Below are 22,727 nucleotides of genomic sequence, written 5' to 3' on the forward strand. Positions count from 1 at the left end.
ACAACATTTTTTATCGAATAGATGAGGATACTTCTTATTCTGTTCACAAGAAAAAAGCAAAATTTTTCTGTGATTTACCCAAGGAGGAGAAAATTGAAGGCAGAGCTGGAAATCAGCCATCAGCTCGGAGCTACTCATCTTTTAGCCTGTCTGAGGCAATAGGATTCTTTCTAGTGAGTTTAGTGGATTTCAACCCAGATGCTAAACATTGTTTATCTTCCTGTAAATAGGCTTGTTTTGAGGTGTGTCTTTCCAGTCATTCCAATGCAAGTGTCTGGACCTAGCTTTAACTGTGTTGGACCCAATCAGTGTCCTATTCTTAATCAATATAATATTACGGCATGTGAATCACACTTAAGGTTTATTTGATTACAGGTCAAGATTTAGATTTAATTTGTCTAGGTCTTTCTTCAAGTTAATTCAGCTCAAATCTAGTTTAATAAATTTGTTTATTCTTTATTTTTACAGCACTAAGCACAAACCTAGGTTCACAATAAGCTGTTGTATTTTTATGTCCTTACTGTGGAATTTGCTGCAGCCTGTGAAGCGTTCATATTTCTGACACTGTCACAGCTATGGCATTTGTAGGTTACAGTCACTCAAAAGCAATTTGATCTACCTTAATAAAATTGGTCTTTACTACATATGGGGAAAAGAAGTTGAACAAACCCAGTTTTGAAAATGAAATTGGATGCTGCCTAAATAAACTACTACTTCGGATTTTTTCCATATACTTGCAGTATTTTTAGACACAGTGCTCTGTAAGTGGTGATTTTCTCACTCATCAATTTTCTGCTTACTACTGTCTTCCTCTTCTTTCTGTTCATAGTTCTTGCACTCACATCAGAGAGTAATAGAATCGGTTTAATTTATTTTGTTGATGTCCTTCTCTGCTTACCATTATCATAGCCCAATTGAATAACTGGTTTTCTTAGGAAAAATTCAGGCACGTCTTGAATGATCTAAACCAAAAGTTTGATTGAATTTGAATAGACAGCTGCTTCTTCTAGGCACTGAGTCAAAGTAAACAAGTTTATTCAGACACCAGCATTAGTGTTACACGTGTTTTTCAGGGATACACTCATGTAACTCTAGCTCCTTGGAAATCATCTGTTTCCCCTTTCTGTATAGCTTTGGATATTGGAATAAATGCATTTTGTTATTTTCTCAGCAGTGTGAAGTCCACATAACCATACTAGTCCTTCATTACAGATATTTTTAAGAACCAGAATTCATTTCATGGAAACGTACTTCACTAATAAAGCTTTGTATTCCAGTGAGTCCAACCAACCTGTCTCAGTTTAACCTTCCCGGACCCAGTATGATGCGTTCAAACAGCATCCCTGCACAGGATACTTCTTTTGATCTGTATGATGACTCCCAACTGTGTGGCAGTGCTACATCCCTAGAAGAGAGACCACGTGCAATTAGTCATTCAGGTTCATTCAGGGACAGCATGGAAGAAGGTAAGACTGAATTATTATTTGAATCACTGAATAGGCCTCGAAATCATCAATATTTCTTCTACAACATGAAAGCTTAAGTAATTTTCTGAAACGCTGTGTTCTGTTGAACACAATGTGAATTTCTGAATCCAACTTTTCCATTTAATTTGACCTCTATTTTATCTACTTTCTTTTTGGATGTTAGTCTTTCTGGTTTCTCTAATGCTACACACAACACCTAGAATATGAAGATTATTTGTTGGTTTTGTTTTGTTGTTCTTTTTTTAACCAGAGAGCATTTAAGAAGTCCTAATTAAATGTGTAATAACATTTTCTTCTGCTTAATACTTCTATTAAATCTGATCATTTGGAGAATTCCCCTAAGTACAAAGTTCTCACATATTTTAATTTTAAAAACGTAAAATGTAATGGAGCTTCATTCTAAAACATCATCTCTTCTGCATTGCTTACTGCTAAATGATGACAATCAAAATTAATCTTTATAATAAGAAAATTAAAAATTTCCCTCTGCCCCCAAAGCTCATAGTCAAGAGATAAAGAGGAAAAAACAAAGTCCTGGGTGAAATAGCGGACAAATAACACTCTTCTATTCCTTCTTCTGCAATTTAGATGATGTGTCAGGAGGACATCTGGGTATGTAATACTAGCAGTAGGGTGCAGGACAGATTAAGCTGTGAGTTGTCAGTACAGAGAGGATGGCTGACTGCACAGAAGCAGATCTCATAATTCAAGGACAGAGGTGGCTGTGCACCCTTTGCTGAGGAATAGGGGAATTGTCAAAGACAGTGGTGGAAGAATAATAGAGAAAACAAAGCAAACAGTCATGAATAGAAAAAGATGTGCTAAGTCTAGAATTTCAGTAATCTCTCATCAGTTACTTTGATGAAGGCTTTTTTACTGATCATGTCTCATATCCAGCTGGAGTGGATAACCACAATCAACCTGAGTAAATAGAAGTCTGTGCAGCAGTAATTAACAGTTTTAAGCAGTTCATGGTTATTACAGAATCACATTAAATTATACTGTTGGAAGGACAAATACATCTTATTTGAAATAGTAGCTGTAAGGAAAATGTTAGTGAAACAAGTCAGGTAATGGGTAGAGCCAAGGCATTGTGCGCAAGAGGAGAATAGAAGCTTAGCTGAGAGTTTAAAACCAGAGGTTGAAAATAAGGGCTAGATCGAAAGCCGCAGGACTTCAGTGATGACCACATCTTTGTAAATAATTACACAGTTACAAAATTACATTTGAAGTCTATTCAGCTAAGCCAAGCATTTTATACTGTTGGTTTGGTATACAGGCACATGCCAGATAGAAGACTACTTAAGCAAAATAGTATATTTTTACCAAACAACAGCAGAGCATAAAAAATTAAACACATTTCTTGTGAAACAAAAACGAAAAGTATTGAAGAAATAAATCACCTCCTGCAAAGTTCCCTGTTTGTGTGTCTATTCTCGGGAGAGTCACCAGCAGCAGAAGGGGCTATTTTGTCACAGTTCAGACTTCACTTCCCATTTTCAGAGAGGTCAGGAAAAACATGAGGTTGAGTCTTTCAGTCTTCACTCAGTGCTCTTGAGACAGACTCTGCTGATGATGAGTGGAAGTAAGTCACTACATCTTGCAGTAGCCCCTTCACAGAAACTACAAATGCCATGAAGCACTGGTCTGTGCTGTGCTACAAAGAGAGAAGGCAACTGAGAAAACACTAACAGTTCATCCCAGGGAATGAGAACTGTTTTGCTAGGCACAGTCTCTTATTTAAAATCAGTTTGCTCAGCTTTGGACAGGTACATAAACAACTCAATTTCTGGTTTCTACAAAGAATGTACTTATAAGATGATCCATTGTCAAAAAAAAAGAGAGAGAGAAAATATCAATAGCTTTTCTATACTGGTAACTCGTAATAACTGCTCTGTGGAAAATTGGTTCTTGTTTTTAAAAATATGCATAGTTATTGAACTTACTGAGTTATTGAGGGTGTTCTGTGCTTGCACTACTTCATTATATTTTCCTTTTTTTAAAGTACATGGGTCCTCATTATCACTTGTCTCCAGCACATCGTCGCTCTACTCTACGGTGAGTACTGACATTTTAGAAAGTTCTGCCTGCCTCTGCTCTTGTTCATTTTTCATAAAACTTTTAATAGTTTAGGTTTTAGAAGGATAAAAATTGCACTGCAGTAAAGCAGGAAGATTTATTTTTAGTGTTGATGTTAGTCGTGCTATTTTAAAATACATTATTTCCATCTTTTTAAGTGATTGACATAAAACTGCTTAAAATCACCTACTGTATATTTTGAAAGATAGAAAGAAGGTAATAATATAGAACTCTCACTTCTGGGGGGGGTGACGACTTTATGTTGTTGTAATTAATAATCTTGAGTGGTTCTGATAATTTTCAAGCTGTTTTTCTAATTGTACAATTTACAAAGTTGTTTTGTCCAGTTACTGTTTGAGGTGTACTTTAAAAACACAAAATTGCTTCAAAATAAGGGAGACAGAATTTTCAGCTTAGATTTCTACTGATCTTTATTGGAAATTACATTATTTCCAGGGACAAGAGCATCTTTTAAAAGCCATTAATCTTAGATATTTAGCTCACGTAATCATTAATCATATTCTCCTGTCTCAAGCAGAAGCTATTTAATATTTTTTCTTTTCCTTCTGCATAATTTGCTCTTCCATTTGCTCTACTAACAAAAAATCATCTAGATGGGAGGTGTTTAACAAGTTTCTCCATTCCCTTGCTGATACAAAACAGCTGCTTTGCAACCTGCTTGCAAGCCACAATTACATGCAGTAGTTGCACCTGTTTTGTACCATGCATTTATGAACAGTCTCCTCCTCTATGGATTTTCAGGTGTTGAATAGTGTTGGTTCACTTCCCTGGAACAACATGGGCTCTGCGCCCTAGGCCAGCACTAGTTCTAGCCTGAGAATATGCAACCCTTGTCGGCTGCTGCAGCTGTATCGCTTGTACAGCTGGTAGCACTGTCTCAATGCTTAACTTGTGTTAGCTTGAAAAGTGGGGTGCATCTATGCACAGAATAATCTAACATCCACTGCAGCAGTGCCTCTCCTACTTGTTTTTAATCGTAAAAGGCCTTTAGTCATACAGAGACGTGTCTGAAATGTCAGTACACATCCATTAGTTCTGTCTAGGCTTAGCAGCAAAGTTGCAAGGAATTCCTGTAGTGATCAGACCTGAATTATCTGAGGGGCAGAGTCTGCATACAAACTGTCTGCACATAAGATGTAACTAACATACAAAGCAAAGCTTCTTGATATTGTTTTTGTAGTGAAAAATTCTTTACTATTGTTTCCCTATCTGTGAGATGAATTCAAGCTTTATAGTCAGATATTAGAAGATTTATTTCAAAGTGATGGGTGGTAAAAATCAAATTGTAAAGTGACAATCGATTCTTTCAGCACCTGGTATTTAAGCATTTCTGATGTATCTGTGTTCTGCTGTAGTAAAGATTTACTAATATTTTGCAATTATATAACCATCACTCAAGATTGCAGAGGATTTTGAGAATTGTAGTTAAGCTTCATTGTTTAACTGGTAATTTTCCTGTAAAACAAACTTTAACTTGTTTATACAACATAATGCTGTAAGCCAGTGAAATAGCTTCTGAAACTTCTGGCTGTAAATTCACATTGCAGCTAAGCCCTGCTCCTTAAATCTTGAATTATGTAGACAGAATAATAGAAGTTACAGAAAAATCTGAAAAGGGCAAGGAAAGAATTGATATGCTAAAATTACCAGATGGGGATGGTTTTGATCAGAATTTCTCCAACTTGATCCCACTGATCCTGTGAAAAATGTAAACAACTTCAGAAATTAATCAAGAGATGAGGAAAAAGTTGATGTGGAAAGATGAAGGGTAGACAATCAGGGTCGAATCATCTGGAAGTATAAGAGCCATGATTCATTTTTCAGTGATACCATGCAGGGCCCCATTGCCTCCAGAAAGGGATAGCTTTACAGCATTTCAGCTATTACTAGATTTAAGGAGGAATACAAGAGCTGAGTGCTTTACCTTACTTATGCAGGCCAAAATCACTCAGAGGGAACTCCAAAGCAGCTACCTTTCCATAAATGTTTCAGTAAAAGTCATTTATCAGACTTCAAGCATTGCCTTAAGCCTTGATGCTTCAGATAAAGTACGCAATAAAGATCAAGTTCTTTACGTATTTTTACCAGAGGATAGCTGAAAAGCTTGAACATGCTCTACAGAAGATTGTCTCTTTGAAAATTAGAATATGAGATTCAGAAGAGACGCTTCATGGTTTGCTGTTATTGCAATGAATAAGTCCAGTGAGACAGATCTTCTAGTGTTTTCTGTATGTATTGGCTTTCTTCCTGGGTTTACATTTGAGTTTTCAGAACTTGCTTGAATAAACTGGGAATCTATTTTGTTGAGATACACTTTTACAGAGAAAAACATTTTGTTTCACAGAAAAGTATACCATGTGAATGGATGTAGTAGACTCTAGGGTTGAAACACTGATCCCATTTACAGAGAGTACATCTAGCTCTCCAAGAGGCTGAAAAAAGGCGTGTGATAGTGTAAATTATGATAGGTTGTCTCCAGTTTTAATCTCCTGCTCAGTAGGTGAAACACCGCAATTTGCACATATTTAGTTAATTGCTCTATTTCTCGCACTGCCTCTTCAGCATTAGCTACACTTAGAATCCCCAGAATTCATTAGCTGTGCTAAGCCAAGCTTAAAGGAGATGAGTAAGGACATGTCATTTGTATGCTAATATTTTAAGACTTTAAAAAAAAAAAAAAAAGGAAAAAATTACATTTCAAGGTTGGGATGCATGGATGCAATAGAGAAATACGGGAAGAAAAGAACATTGCTGCCTTTTACAGCAGAGTTTTGAAGTTGTGAGCCTATGACTGAGAACTAGATTACAGTGATGTCAGCATGAACTCGGCTGAAAACTGCATGCTTCTTTGTGGTTTTCAGATCTTATTTTATAAGTTGGTAAAACACCGAGAATCCTCTTTCTCTTTCATCTACTTCTTCCATTCTCCACATAGTATGACTTGTGTCATCTGCCTCTATGACATCTGGGAGAGAGCCAGCACTTCCCTGTATGTTGAGGGAACCATCTGCTAGCAACATGCAGCATCAGTGGGGCCACAAGTAGCCTCAGGTCCCCACGTGGCAGTTCCAGCAAGAGATCACCAAACCTAATTTTTGTTTTATTTTCTTGGTAGACTCAGTCTTTCTTGATCCTTCAATGGCTTTTCATGCATGACGTGATTGAAGTAACAATAATGAGAATAGATTTTCAGAATTTTCTGTAGGCAGATCCTGCTTTCGTGAACATAAATCAGAAAGCCAATGTCAGGATGTGTCACATCAGTGCTGACAAATAAAACAATCACTACTCTAAATCATTCCCGTGTGGTGATGTAGATACTGCAGTAGTTTCAGCTAAGTGTTGCGCAGGGAAATATCATCTCAGCCTTTTTATTAGCAATTAACACATAAACATGTATTGAAAAAGGATTATTCTAAATCTTTTACTTACCAACAGAAGATAAGGAAAGTAAATGTTTCTATAATCAAGTAACAAAATTCTAGCGACACAGAAGTTGTGCATCATACGGCCTCAAAAACAAACAAGCAAGCAAACAATAAAAAAGATACTACCTGGCATCTGGGAAATATCCGAGGAACACTTACCTTGGGTTTTCCTAGCCTTTTTAGGGCTTTTTACTTGTAATTCTTCTACCATATTTTTTTTACTGATTACTTCTCTTACACCTAACATTAGACTCTCTCTGAACTTTGGCTACCTCAGATCGTGGGGTGCATTGATTTCTAGTACACTGATTCTTATTTTGTGTTACAGAATGGTTTCTTCTGTCATGCTACATCTTTACTTTCCATTAGAATCCCACTGAAGTGAGATTTTCCTGTCTTCCAAATGCCTCCTAAATTAGTCCACTCTTCTGCTCACAAATTCAATGATTTTTGTCTTAGTGGGCTTCCAAAGGTGTGCTTCATAATGACTTAGTTTTTTAGCTTGTTGAAAAAGGCTGCTAAATAAATAAGAAGCTTAACATCATTATATGATGTAATACATAAAGATGTGGAAAATATCTAGAATTATTAAGCATTATTAACAAATGTGAGCTAAAACTTTAGCATGCCTCAATATACTTTTAATATTCTGTGTGGAAGAAATTACCTTAAACTATAAGTAGCCCTCTCCCCCGCACCTTCTCCCATATATGCTCTCCTGGTACGCTGCCAACTTCTCTTAGCAGGGATTAGTATGTTAGGATTATTGCACAGTATACAGTTAAGCAACTATAGTTGCAGGAGCCATAATATTCATTATGGTATAAAAGTTCACGTGTTCAGACTTAGGTACATTCATTGACAGCATAACAAGTTTCTTTCCTGTGTTAGAAATGTAGCTGCGGTCTTACAGTTCTGTTACCATTCCTCCCGTACCCCTGGTTTTATCTTGTCAGTATGCTGGAAAACTCTTTGGGTTTTCAGCTGGAGCCTTTCCAAGTAAGTTGCAAAGAATTCCATTTATTGTTTTTACTGCATACCTCCCTTAAATGTAAGGGATACGTGAAGCTATTCATTTCACTTTAGAGTAGCTGGTGTTTATTTTCTATTACTTCAATTATGTTGCTCTTGTTTCAAAACCATTTCTTCTGTGTTTTCTTCCAGGCAGAAGAAAAGGCGCATTCAGAGGTAAGAACACTTCTTCATCTTTGTAATTTTGTATTTGTTTGATATTTCTTAGAAATGTATTGTTTATCTATAAATTATGATCTGCTGGGAAAATGACATCTAGCTGAGTTAAAAGGCGTTTTCTTAGCAGTGTGCTGAAGGATTCCTGGCTGAGGTTCTGCAAAGGAGTTGTAACACATCTCATCTCAGACTTAATACTACTTAGTATTGGGTCTGAGGGACTGTGCAGTTCAAGGTGACACGCTGTACTTCAGCAGAAAAATACTTAAAATGTTCACTTTGAACTTCCATCACTTACATTTTGCTTTATATTAAATTTCCAAAACTGGCCGTTTTGATGAATTTCGGAGAGATGCAGATTGATTTCAGATATAAATCAAACCTGACATAGAAAACAGCTTCTTTCTCCTCACAGTGCATCAGGACGGGTGACAAGAGTGAGTCAGCAGCTGGATATAATTACAGTCTTTCTCCATACAAAGTTCTGGTTGTATTAAAAGGTCACCAGGGAATAGAAGCAATAAGCTGCAAAACCAGGGGGTGCATGTCCACTTCCCAGAGCTGCATGTCTTCAGACTCTGCATTTATTTGTCTCCTTTGTCTGACAGTTAAACCAAAGGAGTCAAAAAGGTGCATCATGGCTCAGCAGTGTGAATAACAATTCCTTGTTTCATTTCCATTCATAAAGGGCTGTGTGTAGTGGTGTAACATTTATGAAGGTTTCTTAGTATCTAGATGTGCCCTGTGAGATCAGCATTTCTACGATCAGAGGATTCTGATGAAAGTGTAGCCTAAGCAGGCAGCTTGAATTATTGCTACTGAAAACCAAAGAGAAATCATGGGAAAAGGAGAAAGCCAGGATGGAGAACAGCTCAAAAATGTCTTTGATTCTGAGAAAGTGCAAATGATTTAATTACTTTTGTATCGTTAGCATGCATGTTTACCTTCAGAGAACATGCAGTATTCCCTCTTGTTTTTCACAGGAATCATAAAGTTAAAATACTGCAGTAGTTCTTACAGTGAAAGTATTAGTATGAGGATGTCAAGTGCTCTGTTTGCTAGGCTGTCTGCAGACATTTTGCTTCTCTAGTTTGTAGTAATTCCTTTCATGTCTAAATATGAAAGGGGTTCAAAGTGAAACTCTATGCTGTGCTTAAGTTCAGTGCAATGTCTGGAATCCCTGTAAGATCTCAAGTAGAGTCAAATGCTCTTAAAATGATATGCAAGTTTCATGCTTGATATCTAGCTTTTTTCAGCTTTTATTAAGGGTTATGTTTCTCATAAAAGGATATAGGAACTTTGAATGTACATTTATTAGCATACACATTTAAAGCTACTTTTTTTTATTATTATTATTATTTTGGTAAGCTGACCAGAGATTTTTTTTGGAGGAAAATATATATATATATATAAGATTTAGAAAGGTTAAAGGTTGCATATTTTAACCAAATTTCATGTGGGAACTATTTGTGTTAGAGAAATATATGTGTGTGTGTGTTTGTGTGTGTGTGTGTGTGTGTGTGTGTGTATAAAATCATACCTCATCTAACTTTAGACAGTTTTCTTAAGAAAAATGTCAAGAAAAAATTTCAACAGAAGGCAATTGCTGTAATACTGACGGTAGCTTTTTTTCCATCTAGCAAATTCAGAAACTACGGAGAGAGCTTGTTGCGTCACAAGAAAAAGTTGCTACCCTTACATCTCAACTTTCTGCAAACGTGAGTATTTCTGTCCCTGCTGAAAAGCACTGTCAGATAGGTTAATAGCTTCTATTCAATTCAGGTGCCCAGATGTGATCTAGGATACTGTTACTATTTATTTACTATTTATTTATCTCGGTGTTTTTAAAATGCATTATTTCATTCACATCTACATCTTCTCACCTTCAGGCAAAAAAATTCTTACAGTCAAATACAGTGGGTAAGGAAATGAATGTTGCAAAAAGGGTAGCATTTGTGATTACTCTTTTTCTGATGTTATTACCTATTCCTTAAGATGGAATTTGAAGTGTTAGATTCAGTGTCTGACAATTCTAATAGGATTCTGCACAAGTAAGAGTGGCAGAGTCATGCTTCCTGACAGAAGTATCAATCCATTCTATTTAGACTGTAAAAAATCATTTGAAATGTATAGGGATGGGCTCAATATGAACCAAGATAAATAAAATGCTGTGGCTTAACAGTAACACAAAATACTCTGTTCCATTACACGTCATCCAAACTATCAAAACTAAAGCTTATTAGGGATCTTGAGCCATAGTAAAATTTATGTCAGTGTTAATGGTATTAAACTGCCAACACCTATATGCTACTGCACTTCTTAAATTGAAAAGAAACATTTTATTTTTTTCTGACAGATAAAATGATACAAGCACCAATTGAAACAAACAAACAAAAGAAAAAGCAAATAGTTAATACTTGAACTGTAAATTACTGGATTTCCTTAAAATCTCAGTTTAATATTGTATCTTTGTGCTGCAAAGCTGTCAGCGAGTTGAGTAAGCATACTTCAAAAATTCTCTTTTTCCACTGCCAGGGTGAACACTTGATAGAATCAGAACATCATAGAATCATAGGATGGTTTTGGTTGGAAGGGACATTAAAGATCACCAGTTCTGATCACCCTTCATAGGCAGGATTGCCACCAACCAAATCAGGCTGCCCAGGACCCCACCTGGCACCACCATCTAGTCTTAGACATCCCAGCAGATGGGACATCCACAACTTCTTTGGCAGCCTGTGCAGGTGCCTCACCATCTTCTAAATATTAAAAAATATATATTGTTCTAATATCTAACCTAAATATTCCTTCTTTATGTTTAAAGCCATTCGCCTTTGTCCTGTCACTATCAAACCATGTAAAAAGTCAGTCTCTCTCCTGCTTATAAGTAAGTTTCCCTCAAGCTTCAATAACTACGCTGACATATAACTAATGAAGACTGGCATTTCACAGAGAGATACCCAGTTCTCCTTTCAATTGCTGATATGATGATTATCAATTATCAATTGATCATATGAGTTATTGAACATGTTATCATAAAATAATGCCAGATACAGAGTGTGATCTGCAAGTCTGTTTGGCTACTGTGGCTTCAGATGATGTTACCAGATACTTACCGAACAGTCTGTTTTATTGTGATTTTTAAATGCAATTCAGGATATATATTTGGGAATCTATAGCCAGTGTGCCCACCCTGTTTTTGGGGGTTCCTTCTCTTATGGATTTTAGAAGTAAGATGTTAATCTTCATCTTTGCCAGGCTGAGCAATTCTTCATTTGCCTGAGAGCAACAAACTGAAGCCAACAATAAGAGATCTCATTTCATTTCTGGCTGTAATTTCTTGTTATCCTTTCCCTTTGTAGAACTAAGCAAAGAAAGTCTTTCAAAACCATGCTATTTGTGTCTTTTTTTTTTCCTTGCTTTGCTACAAAAGACACTTCATAGTGCAAGTGTCATTAAAAGACCATCAGAATGAATTTTGACCTGCTTGGCCAAGACTTTTCTTCATGTATTATTTTATATCAAAATCTTTCCATTTGGAAGTTAAAGTATTTGTTAGGCATTTAGAAACCTCTGCTGAGATTTTTCTTACTTGTTTCCATTTATTATTCAGGCATTGTTGGAATCAACTACTATGCTTGATTTCAGCTGCTTATTTCATTTTATTAACCCCAAAGTGTTTTGCCTGCATGTGATTAAATCCATGCCAGGCCCAGCTGTTTATTTGGATGCTTAAATTACTTTTTTATACACATATATATTCTGGCCTTTCCCTGATGTGTCTTTCAATGTTGCCGAAGGGCAAATCTCAGTGCTAATTGAGAAAGGGCTTTTTTTCAGTGCTGGAAATGTCCAGCCAGTGGGCTTCGTATGAGACTAATCAGCTCAAATTCCAGTGAGCAGCTTGGTTGGAGGGCCTTTGATCACTGCTTTATACTGTATGAAGCTGAAGGAGGTATGCTTACCCATTGTAGTAGACCCTGGACGCCACTGGAAAGTGGAGGGGACTCTCTGGCTATAGTGCTTGTTTGGCCAGCCCCACACCACTGTCCTGCAAGCAAACAAGAATATAATATCTAGTGGTGAAGAAAATAGGTCAGCAGTTGTACAGTCACTGCTTGCAGCACCCCAGACCCCTCCCACACTCTCACAACTCCTCCCATTCAGATGTGTCAGGTGGGAGGATGTTTACTTATTTACCTTTGTTTTATAAAGCTGGGTATGGCAGGTCAAATGGGAAAGTTTATCAGCAAAGTCTTTGGATATGTGAGGGGTATGTTCAAAACAGGCTGTGTGTCTAAGAGCTGAGGTGTTTGGAGCTTGGGAGAAGTTTTGTATCAAAACTGTTATCTTCACATTGAAGCAGTTACCTCCTTGAGCATATATTTCTTTGACTGTTTCCAATGGGAATTTCAGATATTTGCAGAAGTTAAAATTAGTCCATATTTGTTGGATCTAGAGATTAATAGCTGTATATTGCTTATGTGTCTAAAATGTATATCATAATAAATGGGGACATTTTGCTGGAAACATACTTCCAGTAGCACCCAGTTACATAGCTGATTCCAACCTATCTCCTAGTATAACTGTTGTGAATATATATGGATTTCCTTAGCAATGGATGTGCATTTAGTCTGCAGACTATCTTATATGGCATTCAAATGATGTAAGCCACGAATGCAACTGCTATATCTAACACAGTATTCTGAGGTATTAAGAGATTGGCTGTAACTTATGAAAAGAAGTCTACTTCTAAATGTTTTTTGCTAGAATGAAAGAGTGGATCTTTTTGGACAAAGTAAAACATCTTCAGATTCAAAGGATTCAGATTCAGTGAAATTTAGCAAAAATAAAAATTACTTACTATATTAATGAGCATAAAAGAAATATCTAATTTGAATTTATCATCTCTTATGGCCATTCTGAACTTTTTGCATCTCAGACTTCAAATGCAGACTGGTCTTGAAAAGGAATATAAACATACAAGTCTTATGCATGTACACATACTAATATATAAGTACACTGGGAATTCATAGTTGTAACATGTCTGTCATTCTCTAGAGACTGTCAGATAATAACTTAATAGTCATTAAAGGTCATTGAAACATTTTCAATGATGCTCCTTAGTTCATTGTACTTTATTCATGTAAAATATAAGCTGAAGTTGTATCTGTGGAATAGAAAATTACTTTGCACAAGCATGCATGATTAGGTACCAAAGAACTGCAGTTATCCCAATACAATTGTGAGAAATCAGCAATAGCAATGCATAATTAACCAAATGATTTCTCTTTTCAAACACTAAATACCCATTTTTATTTTCATAGTAAAGCAGACCCATGGGCCATCAGCAGAACCACAGATTTTTCTTATGAGGCAGTGAACAGAGAGCCCCATTAGGTTCCTGTTAAACACATGTAGAAAGGACACATTTGGCTGTAGCTCTGTTTTTGCTGCATCTACTTTGTCTCAGTGCTCTGGGACATTGGTCATCACCTTCACAACATCAAGTTGGGAGAGAGAGTTGATCTGCCAGAGGGGAGAAGGCACCACAGAGGGACCTGGATAGGCTGGATCAATAGGCCAAGGTAAACTGTATGAGTTTCAACAGTGCCAAGGGTCGGGTCCTGCATTTTGATCACAACAACCCCAGGCAACCCTTAAGGTTTCAGCAGCAGTAGCTGGAAAGTTGCCTGACAGAAAGGGACCTTGGTGTACTGATGGACAGTCGGCTGAATACGAGCCAGCAGTGTGCCCAGGTGGCCAATGGCATCCTGGCTTGTATCAGGAATGGTGTGGTGAGCAGGACTAGGGAAGTCATCCTGCCCCTGTACTCAGCTTTGGTAAGGACTCACCTCAAGTACTGTGTTCAGTTTTGGGCACCTCAGTACAGAAAGGACATTGAGGTGCTGGAGCAGGTACAGAGAAGGGCAACGAGGCTTGTGAAGGACTTGAAGAATATGCCCTATGAGGAGCAACTGAAGGAACTGGGGCTGTTTACTCTGGGGAAAAGGAGGCTAAGGGGAGGCCTTATTGCTCTCCTCCAATATCTGAAAGGTGCTTACAGTGAGAGAGAGGTTGGTCTGTTCTCACTGGTGACAGGACAAGGGGAAATGGCCTCAAGTTGCACCAGGGTAAGTTTAGGTTGGATATCAGGAAACACTTCTTTACAGAAATGGTTGTTAAGCACTGGAATAGGCTCCCCAGGGAGGTGGTTGAGTCGCCATCCCTGGATGTGTTTAAAAACCATTTGGATGGGGTGCTCAGGGACATGATTTAGCAGAGGGTTGCTAGAGTTTAGGGTAGTATGGTTATGTTGCAGTTGGACTCAATCATTAAGGTCTTTTCCAACCTGTGCAATTCTATGATTCTATGATTCAGAATTAAAACCATCAGGAATTAACCTCATCATTAACCTTTTTTAACTTTCCAGTAATTTTTCAAGTAAAAAGCACATTCAAAAGCTAGTGACTTCTATTTTCTGAGTAACAGAGGGGAAATCACCCAGTTATTCCATGTCATTTACAAAAAATTATCCTTAAGGCATACCCAAATGCAAAAAGGTGGTTTGACAACCCTGCATATAAGTAATTAAATGCCTTGTTCGCAAATAATGTATTTTACAAGGAATAAGCTCCTTGTAAAGAGTGCGCAAGATGCTTAAATCTCCATTGCAATCAAAAAAGTAATTTACAAAACACAAAAGCCAATTACCAGCATAACAGCTCTACAGTGGGGGCATGGAAGTGGGCTGCTGTTGTATATATGCAAGTAACTGTATTTTGGGAATAAAGCACACAGCAAGGTGGCAATAAACTCTTTATGTTTTCCTAAAGTGTGCAACAATCCTTTTTGGACTATGTATTTTTCTGTACATACCTGAGACTGTACTACCAACTACATTTGACCAATGTTAGCAATGCTTACAGAAGCATGGCAGTCTCTAATGAGAAGATTTGCTAAGCAAAACGTATGTATGTACTGTATTAAAAGAAAGAAATTGTCATTCTTTAGGAGTGAAGATGCCGTTCCCATTATGGTAAAAGATGAATTATCTTGTTGATTTTTTATGACCACTTGACCTTTTTTTGCTTATGAAGTTCAATGTAAATTGCAACCACTAAAGAAGCCATGTGTTGTTTGGACATAGGGTATAGAGTGAATGATGTTAGAAACAGAATGTGGCTTATTTTATTAAATCTTTGGTTCATTTTCAACATATTGCTCTTTGAAAAGCAGGAATTAGAGTTTTCAAGATTGTCTTTGATGTGCATTTTTGCACTTATATGTATAAATATCATAACTATATTTTATGTAGGCTCCATACTAATTTCATACATATGGACACAAACACACGCACTCACACACCCATACATATATGTAATCAATATAAGATAAATAGATAAAGGAATGACCTTCTGTACAAGAAAACTGAGATGTTTTTGACTCTCAGGATTTGACTGGAATGTTTTATTTGGAAGCTTAGAACTTTCCTTTTAAGATGAAGCACTTAAATTCCTCTGTTGAAGGGTTTAGTAATTGAAAATAATCACTTGTGGACTTCTATTTGGAACAGACTTCTGGTCAATATATCAGGAACTTCAGGCAGGACATTAAATCTATAATTCATTGCAGGCAGAAGTACCTAAGCTAAACTCCTTGGGAATTAGAGAAGCCCAAGGAAGACTGGGCTCACTTGGCTGCTACACATAGTCAATAATCTGTAATCTGAGTTTAAAATTAATACAAGAGGTTTGGAGAAGATAAACTTGGAGGAGAAAGAGTGCTTAAAAAAATAAATAAAAGGAAAGAAAGCCCAGACTGAGAGTACTGAGTTTTATGAAGTCCAAATATTGTTTGTCCCGCTGAAATGTATAGAACACCCCACAATTTCTTTAAGACTCATTACCACAACTGCTGATATCTTCTGTTTCTTTCACAGGCTCATCTAGTAGCAGCTTTTGAAAAAAGCTTGGGAAATATGACTGGCCGTTTGCAAAGTCTTACAATGACAGCTGAGCAAAAGGTACGTTTACCAGAGAAGATGCTATAATGAGGAATGAAGTCAGCAGATTATATTAAAGTTTTGTTTAAAAAACACTGAAAGGAAACAGAAACACAGGAACAGCTGTGTCAGTAAGGCAGATGGATCTTTCTTTAATGGCCATTGCGATCAAATCTTCATAAAGCTCCAGGAGAATTAAACTCTGCACATCAGGGTTATCCAGACAGTATCACAGAATAGCTTGAAGATAAAATCTTTGCTTCCAGATTTTAATTAAATATATGCATTTCTAGGATTAATCCATACTGAAAGATCCTGTAATGAAGACCAGTCATAGCTCAGCCTGACAGCTTTGTCTGAATGAGAGCAGTATGAGAAGGGCAGAACTCTAGGCAGAACAAAATGCCTCCATTCATTGTTAATGCAGGTTGGGTATGCCTATTCACTTAGAAACAGTCTTGATTTTCCATATGCTGTTGTGACTGTCAGGGAAGAAACAAGAACCTGCTAGCTAATAAATTTTATGTGAGGCTTTGTCCCCAGCTGAAGACTAGGAGGGTGCTTAGCCAAACTTTTCTAACTGTTTTCTCTCCTTAGTGGACTAGTAACCTATAAAGGAAGGGGCCTCAGTGAGCCAAGCTCTGAAAGAAACTGTGCATCAGTAAACTGCTTCTCACCTCTAGAATCAGTGTACTTACGTATAATATAAAATTTTGATGTCTGATTGAGAACCAACAGATGAAACATTGCAAGAGGCATTGTAAAATGGATAGCAAATATTGAAATTGTTGTGTTTGTTTTTTTAAAAGCAAAATTATTAAATGAACCAATTAAAAGGTTTCTTTAAAAATCAACTTTTTACAAAGTATAATTTCCCTCAAAGATTATCTTTCCAAAAGAGATTAAATACTGACTTTGAAACAAATAATCTCATAAGCAAGCTTGTTCCCCCTAAGATTTGGAATGTCCCTTCTTTTCTCTGCTGTTGAGATTAAATTCCTTTGATCTTTATTACATAAATAAGGGCTGGAAGGAGAGGTTTAACACATCAGTATAAAAAGCTGTTATTTTAAATTAAAATTGACTTTGCATTTCAGTACAGAACTTCCTGCGCTGAAGTAATTTCACTTTAAATTATAAGACGGTCACTGTTAAACAGATTATTATTATTATTATTATTATTATTGTTGTTGTTGTTGTAATTGAATTATTTCTTACTTTTTTAACTTTATTGAAAAATAAACAAATTTAGATTGAGTTTCAGCCATTAAAGAGTAGCCTCTCATTCTGACAGATATAATCCAAATGGTTTTATTGCCTCTTGACAATAAAGTTTTTGTCTTTTTCTTCACTTTATAAAGAGTATTCAACCAAGACTCCTTCTACATCAAATTTTATATTTAAAAAAGGTTTTCTTCTCCCTAGGGATAACATGATCACATTGCATAGAAAAAATAAACAATTCTACATTAGTTTAATTTAGTATCATTGGAGAGATTCTACTTGAAATTTGTGTCATCCTTGTGTTCATCCAGGCAGTCTTAGGTACTGCAATTTGATCTTACTTATCACTTTTCTTGGCTTCGATAAATATTGTTCTTGTGCCGTATATTTCCAGCTCTTGTTTCTCTTCCCATAGGAGTCTGAGCTTATAGAGCTACGGGAAACCATTGAAATGCTGAAAGCCCAGAATTCTGCTGCGCAAGCTGCTATTCAAGGAGCCCTGAATGGCCCTGATCACACCCACAAAGGTATGTTTGTGTCACTATTAAAATAAATACAGAGTTTCTCCTCAGGGGAAAAAAAAAAAAAAAAAAAAAAAAAAAAGTAAATAAAAAAGGCTGATCACTACTTTCCTGTTGTTCTGGGGGCTCTGTTGGAAGGCAAACACATTCCGAAGTGAGTTGTAGGCATACTTGTGATATTTTCATGGCTGGTAACCTTACCTGTATATCCTCTATGCTGAAGAGTTCTGGTAACCTTGTCATCTCAGAACTGGGGGGCCAGGCATGGCCTGTCAGAAGAAGTCAAGAGTTAAACATGTTGATGCAGTTGTATATTGAAGTACTCCCAAGACACCAGTGAAATCTTAAAGCAAAACTTTGTCATACCTTGGAAATCCAGCATGAGATGTAGCTCTGCAAGTTGTAATCATGAAGAGACAGGCTGATAACAACTGGTTGATCTCTTCACAAGTTGCCAAAGCAGTGCAGGAAAGCAGGCATTTTAATTTCCAGATTCTCAATTAATTTGTCATGTGGTTTGGCAGAAGTTATGTGATATATACATCAGAGGTGTGTGTTGATGAGCAGTAGCAAAGTAATCATTTGAAGAAAAAAATAGAGCAGCATTCATTTTTGAGAGCACCATTGATCTTTTCTTAAGAAGGTCATTATGTAGATGTTTAGATATTTATATATATGTCTGTCCTGAGATCATTTCATTGTATGAAACACAAGTTAGCAAAGCTAACTTCATGGAAGTAAAAAATAACCTAAAAAGTAATATCCCTTGGTATTAGTGAGTATGTTCTTCAAGAATATATTCCAGTGATTAAATTACAGTTATTAGAAACTTTTAAGAAATTGAAACTCAGGAGCCTCACCCTTCATTTTAGTAACCTCCAATTCTTATTCTGTTTAATTATTATTTTTTTGTTTAGATTTACGTATTAGACGGCAACATTCTTCAGAAAGTGTTTCCAGCATCAATAGTGCGACAAGCCACTCAAGCATTGGCAGTGGTAATGATGCTGACTCCAAAAAAAAGAAAAAGAAAAACTGGGTAAGTGCCCAACAGGTCTAAATCTTTTATCTGCTGTGTCATTTCCTGTGCTGTGTAGCATACTTGGCCCATTTTGTCTACAGTATTCATGTTGGGCCAGACAGATGCAAAGCAATTCACTTGTGATATGTACTGTGACACTACTATTCAAAATTGTTGAATACTAATGGGGAGTTATTTGCATAAGCAGGATAATTTAAAATATATACATTCATAATAAAAACTGGAAATGACCTTAAAATATGTTGTGACCTAAAATATATATGGGCCATGTTCAAATCCCACTTAATTTTTCTTCAGTAAGAGTTTGATTCAAAAACATGACTCATATATTTTCCAGCTATGGAGTTGAAATCTGTTAAGAATTATCATGTAGAATTAGTGTGGTGTTTAAAAAAAGTAAGATACTTCCCCACAGGAACACACAAATTCCACATGGTACTAAGGATTTAATCAAGTATTTTCAATTAATAATAGAAAGTATGTTTTTGTAACTCTAGAAGTATTACCTGAGTAATCATTTGTTTTAAAGTACTGATCAGCCTTCATTCCCTTGATTTGTAATTCCACACTCTTTCATGTTTCTGCAAGGTGAACTCTAGAGGAAGTGAGGTGAATATGTACCATGGAAAATTTGGCATGCATCTATAAAAAACCCTATCTTGGCATGATTGCTATTTATTTTGGCAGTAGGCTTTTATACCTTCTAAAAACAGATTATCTTGTTTGTCTTCTCAGTTTCTCTTTATTCATTTTAATCTCAAAGTTTAGACTCTAGAAAGGGGGAGTGTAGCCAAATCCATTTCTTTCTCATTAGATTTCATGATCTGAAAAATAGAAAAATACTTAAGCAATGTTTCTCTGGTCAGTGGTCACACTCCCCAATTACATCATGAAAATAAAATGTTTGAGTACCTTTTATTTTTTTTGCAGATGTTTGCCATTGAGTTTTATACAATTTTCAATCAGAACAACTTTCTGAAAATAAAGAAAGAAACATGTTTCTTCTAAGATTATCAATTTCCATATTTAGACAAAGGTATCAAAGAATGGGCTAGTTACAATTCAATGCAAACAAAACTGTTCTCATCTTGGCTCCTGAAATAAATGGCTCTTTGGCTATTCTGTCCCTTTTCAATACCAGCAAAGCTTCTAGAGAAAAAACGCAATGCTTGTATATTCAGAGATCTGATTATTGTAAGGGAAATGGAAGCACAGTGTAGATACCTTTCAGCTAACATTCTTCTTAGCAGTTCAACAAAGCAAATCTTATGTCCCAGCTTAAGTCTTCTTGTTTGTGACCCAAATCATAGCATTGGAATCGTTTGACTGTTCAAATTTTAGTCAATTGGCAAACTTAATAAATTGGGCTTGTATTTGATTTCAGCATTTAGGAACACCAGTGTTTGCCTATACCTAGATGTGAAGTGGTTATTTAAAGCCATCCCTGGAGGGGAATGCCATGGGAATGGGATTCCTCTGGGGTCTACTGGCTTTAAATGAGCACCCCTCTCTCCCAGAGCTGCACCACTCAGTCCTGCATCTTTTCCAAAGACCTATGTTTGCGCTGTGCTGGATTAATAAATGAAAAACAAACACTGTATCATGTTTTTAGAGATACCGTGTTGCATATGTTAATACCTTGCTTCTGTATACTGACCTCAGGCAGTAGCTAGGATGGCATCTGCAAACTAACTCTTCAAAACATGACCTGCATGCAGATTGCTGGGATGAGGGATATAATCTTGCTCTGTATTTATTTTCCAGCTAAGAAGCTCTTTCAAACAGGCCTTTGGAAAGAAGAAATCCACCAAGCCTCCCTCTTCCCACTCAGACATCGAAGAACAAACAGACTCCTCTCTTCCTTCATCACCCAAATTGCCCCACAACTCAGGAGAGTGTGGGGCAACATCAATGAAACCGTCACAGTCGGCTTCCGCGTAAGTCTCTCCCTCAACAAACCCTTCTTCCCAAATGGTATGAACTGCAGACCTCATCAAAGTGGCCAGATGCAAATCAGAAGCCATTGCCAACTGCCATGATCTTTTAAACCCGCACTTCATCCATTTGCCAGATTCACTCCATTTACACACTTATTTTCCAGGAGCTTCTTCTTAGAATATTCTCTCTTCCCTTCACAGTTTTTTTTCCCAAATTGTCTAGCGGCACAAATCTCTTTACAAATGAATGCCCCAAAAGTTTATGCTGTGCTCTTCCTACATCAGTAACAACTTGATCATACCCATTTAGTGAAGGCCAAACACTGCAGTTGCCCTCCTTCACAGTATACTAATAAAATGTCATTTTATTTTCCTGACAGCTTTAAATTTTTACAGTATATTCATCCTTTCTGTTCTTGCTTTCTCTACTATGCAGTTTCTAATATCTTATCGTTTTTAATCAATTTCCCCTGTTTTTTTGAATGGTATTCAGATCAATATGTTTACTCTGTCAGGGCTGAGAACAAATCATCAATCAGAAGAAGCCATCTCATTTCTTCATTGTGAAATCATTGTGTACTTGTCATCATTTTTATTTTCAGTGCACTCTTAATAGAATTCTCAGTTCCTATTCATATTCTCCTCCCTGTTTGATTTTTTTTCCTAATACTTTTACATTCAATCCTAATTTTTTCCAACATGGGTGAATCAGCCTCACTGAACACTCTCCCAAGCATATACAATTGCCATCAGCCTTCCTTTTTTTGTTCTGAGAAAAATCAGTTCAGAACTACTCCTCCTTAGAGTATGCAGGGAATTCTCTTCTTGTGACTGATTGCTGAAGTTTAGTTTCCCTGTGTTAGGTATGCACCTTTTTATGATCAACTTTTGATATACTGTAAGAATTTTTATTGCGAGGTTTAGGCAGCAAATATTTGCATAAAAGAAACTGCTCCACAATAAATGTTTTTCATTTCACACATTCCATGCAGCCTATTAAAGAATAACTCATCTAGGTGTCTAGTTTTATTAGGCATTTTATGTGCAGCTCACACATTTATGGTTTCAGGTATATGTGTGTATTTGGGGAATAATTTCTACATTTGGTACCCTTCATTCTGATTTGCTATCAACTTTAAAATCACTAGTAAAAGCCTTAATAGAAAGTGCTTGAAGTTAAACAGAACACCGTTCTTCAACAAAATTATCTATTCGTGATTCACAGATCTGCATTCATAACCTTTTCTTTTTCTTTGAACTGCATCTCTTTGACTTTCTGTCTAGATGTCCCGATCACTTGGGTTTATCAAGAGCAGTACTACACATCTTTTTATCCCAAGCTCTTCCCATGATTGCTTATGGTCTGAGCCTTGTCTTCCTAAACTCTGTCTAGTTTTGGGCCTTCTGGTTCTCCTTCTTTAACATTTCTGGACACCAATCTTTCGGATCAATTTTTTTTTTTTATTATTATTGTGAGCTTTCTACACAGGATATAAGAAATTCTTTTTTTTTCACATAAAATATATTTCTTTAAATTAATTAATTTTCTTCTGTCATATTGACAGTGTTACTTTCTTTGAAAGACTTTTTTTTCCATCACACCATTTAAAATTCTAATATTCTGCTTTCATAATTGTCAGCAGTTGCTGCTTTAAGGTCACAACTTGGTTCCCTTTACCCAAAATAACCTCATGATTTAAAAATCCTGCAAGTGCCAGAAGAGAGAAAACTTGAGAGTGTCTATAAACATTTAAAATCTTTCTCTGCAGATCAGAATTCTGCCCTCTTTTCTGCG

At 36.5% G+C, this 22,727-nt stretch overlaps 1 protein-coding gene across 10 annotated transcripts in view; it reads left to right on the forward strand.

The window, feature by feature from the left end:
* Nucleotides 1-22,727, forward strand: part of NAV3 (neuron navigator 3) — a 516,270-nt gene that overhangs the window by 473,215 nt on the left and 20,328 nt on the right. For all 10 annotated transcript variants that reach the window (XM_072326950.1, XM_072326948.1, XM_072326949.1 and 7 more), the window contains 8 exons: nt 1,278-1,466; nt 3,493-3,545; nt 8,180-8,203; nt 9,844-9,921; nt 16,146-16,229; nt 17,848-17,959; nt 18,871-18,992; nt 20,760-20,932. In XM_072326950.1, coding sequence (XP_072183051.1) covers nt 1,278-1,466; nt 3,493-3,545; nt 8,180-8,203; nt 9,844-9,921; nt 16,146-16,229; nt 17,848-17,959; nt 18,871-18,992; nt 20,760-20,932 — 835 coding nt within the window. The remainder of the gene's footprint in view (nt 1-1,277; nt 1,467-3,492; nt 3,546-8,179; nt 8,204-9,843; nt 9,922-16,145; nt 16,230-17,847; nt 17,960-18,870; nt 18,993-20,759; nt 20,933-22,727) is intronic.

The sequence above is a fragment of the Excalfactoria chinensis genome, chromosome 1 (genome assembly GCF_039878825.1).
Source record: "Excalfactoria chinensis isolate bCotChi1 chromosome 1, bCotChi1.hap2, whole genome shotgun sequence".
Lineage (NCBI taxonomy): Eukaryota > Metazoa > Chordata > Aves > Galliformes > Phasianidae > Excalfactoria > Excalfactoria chinensis.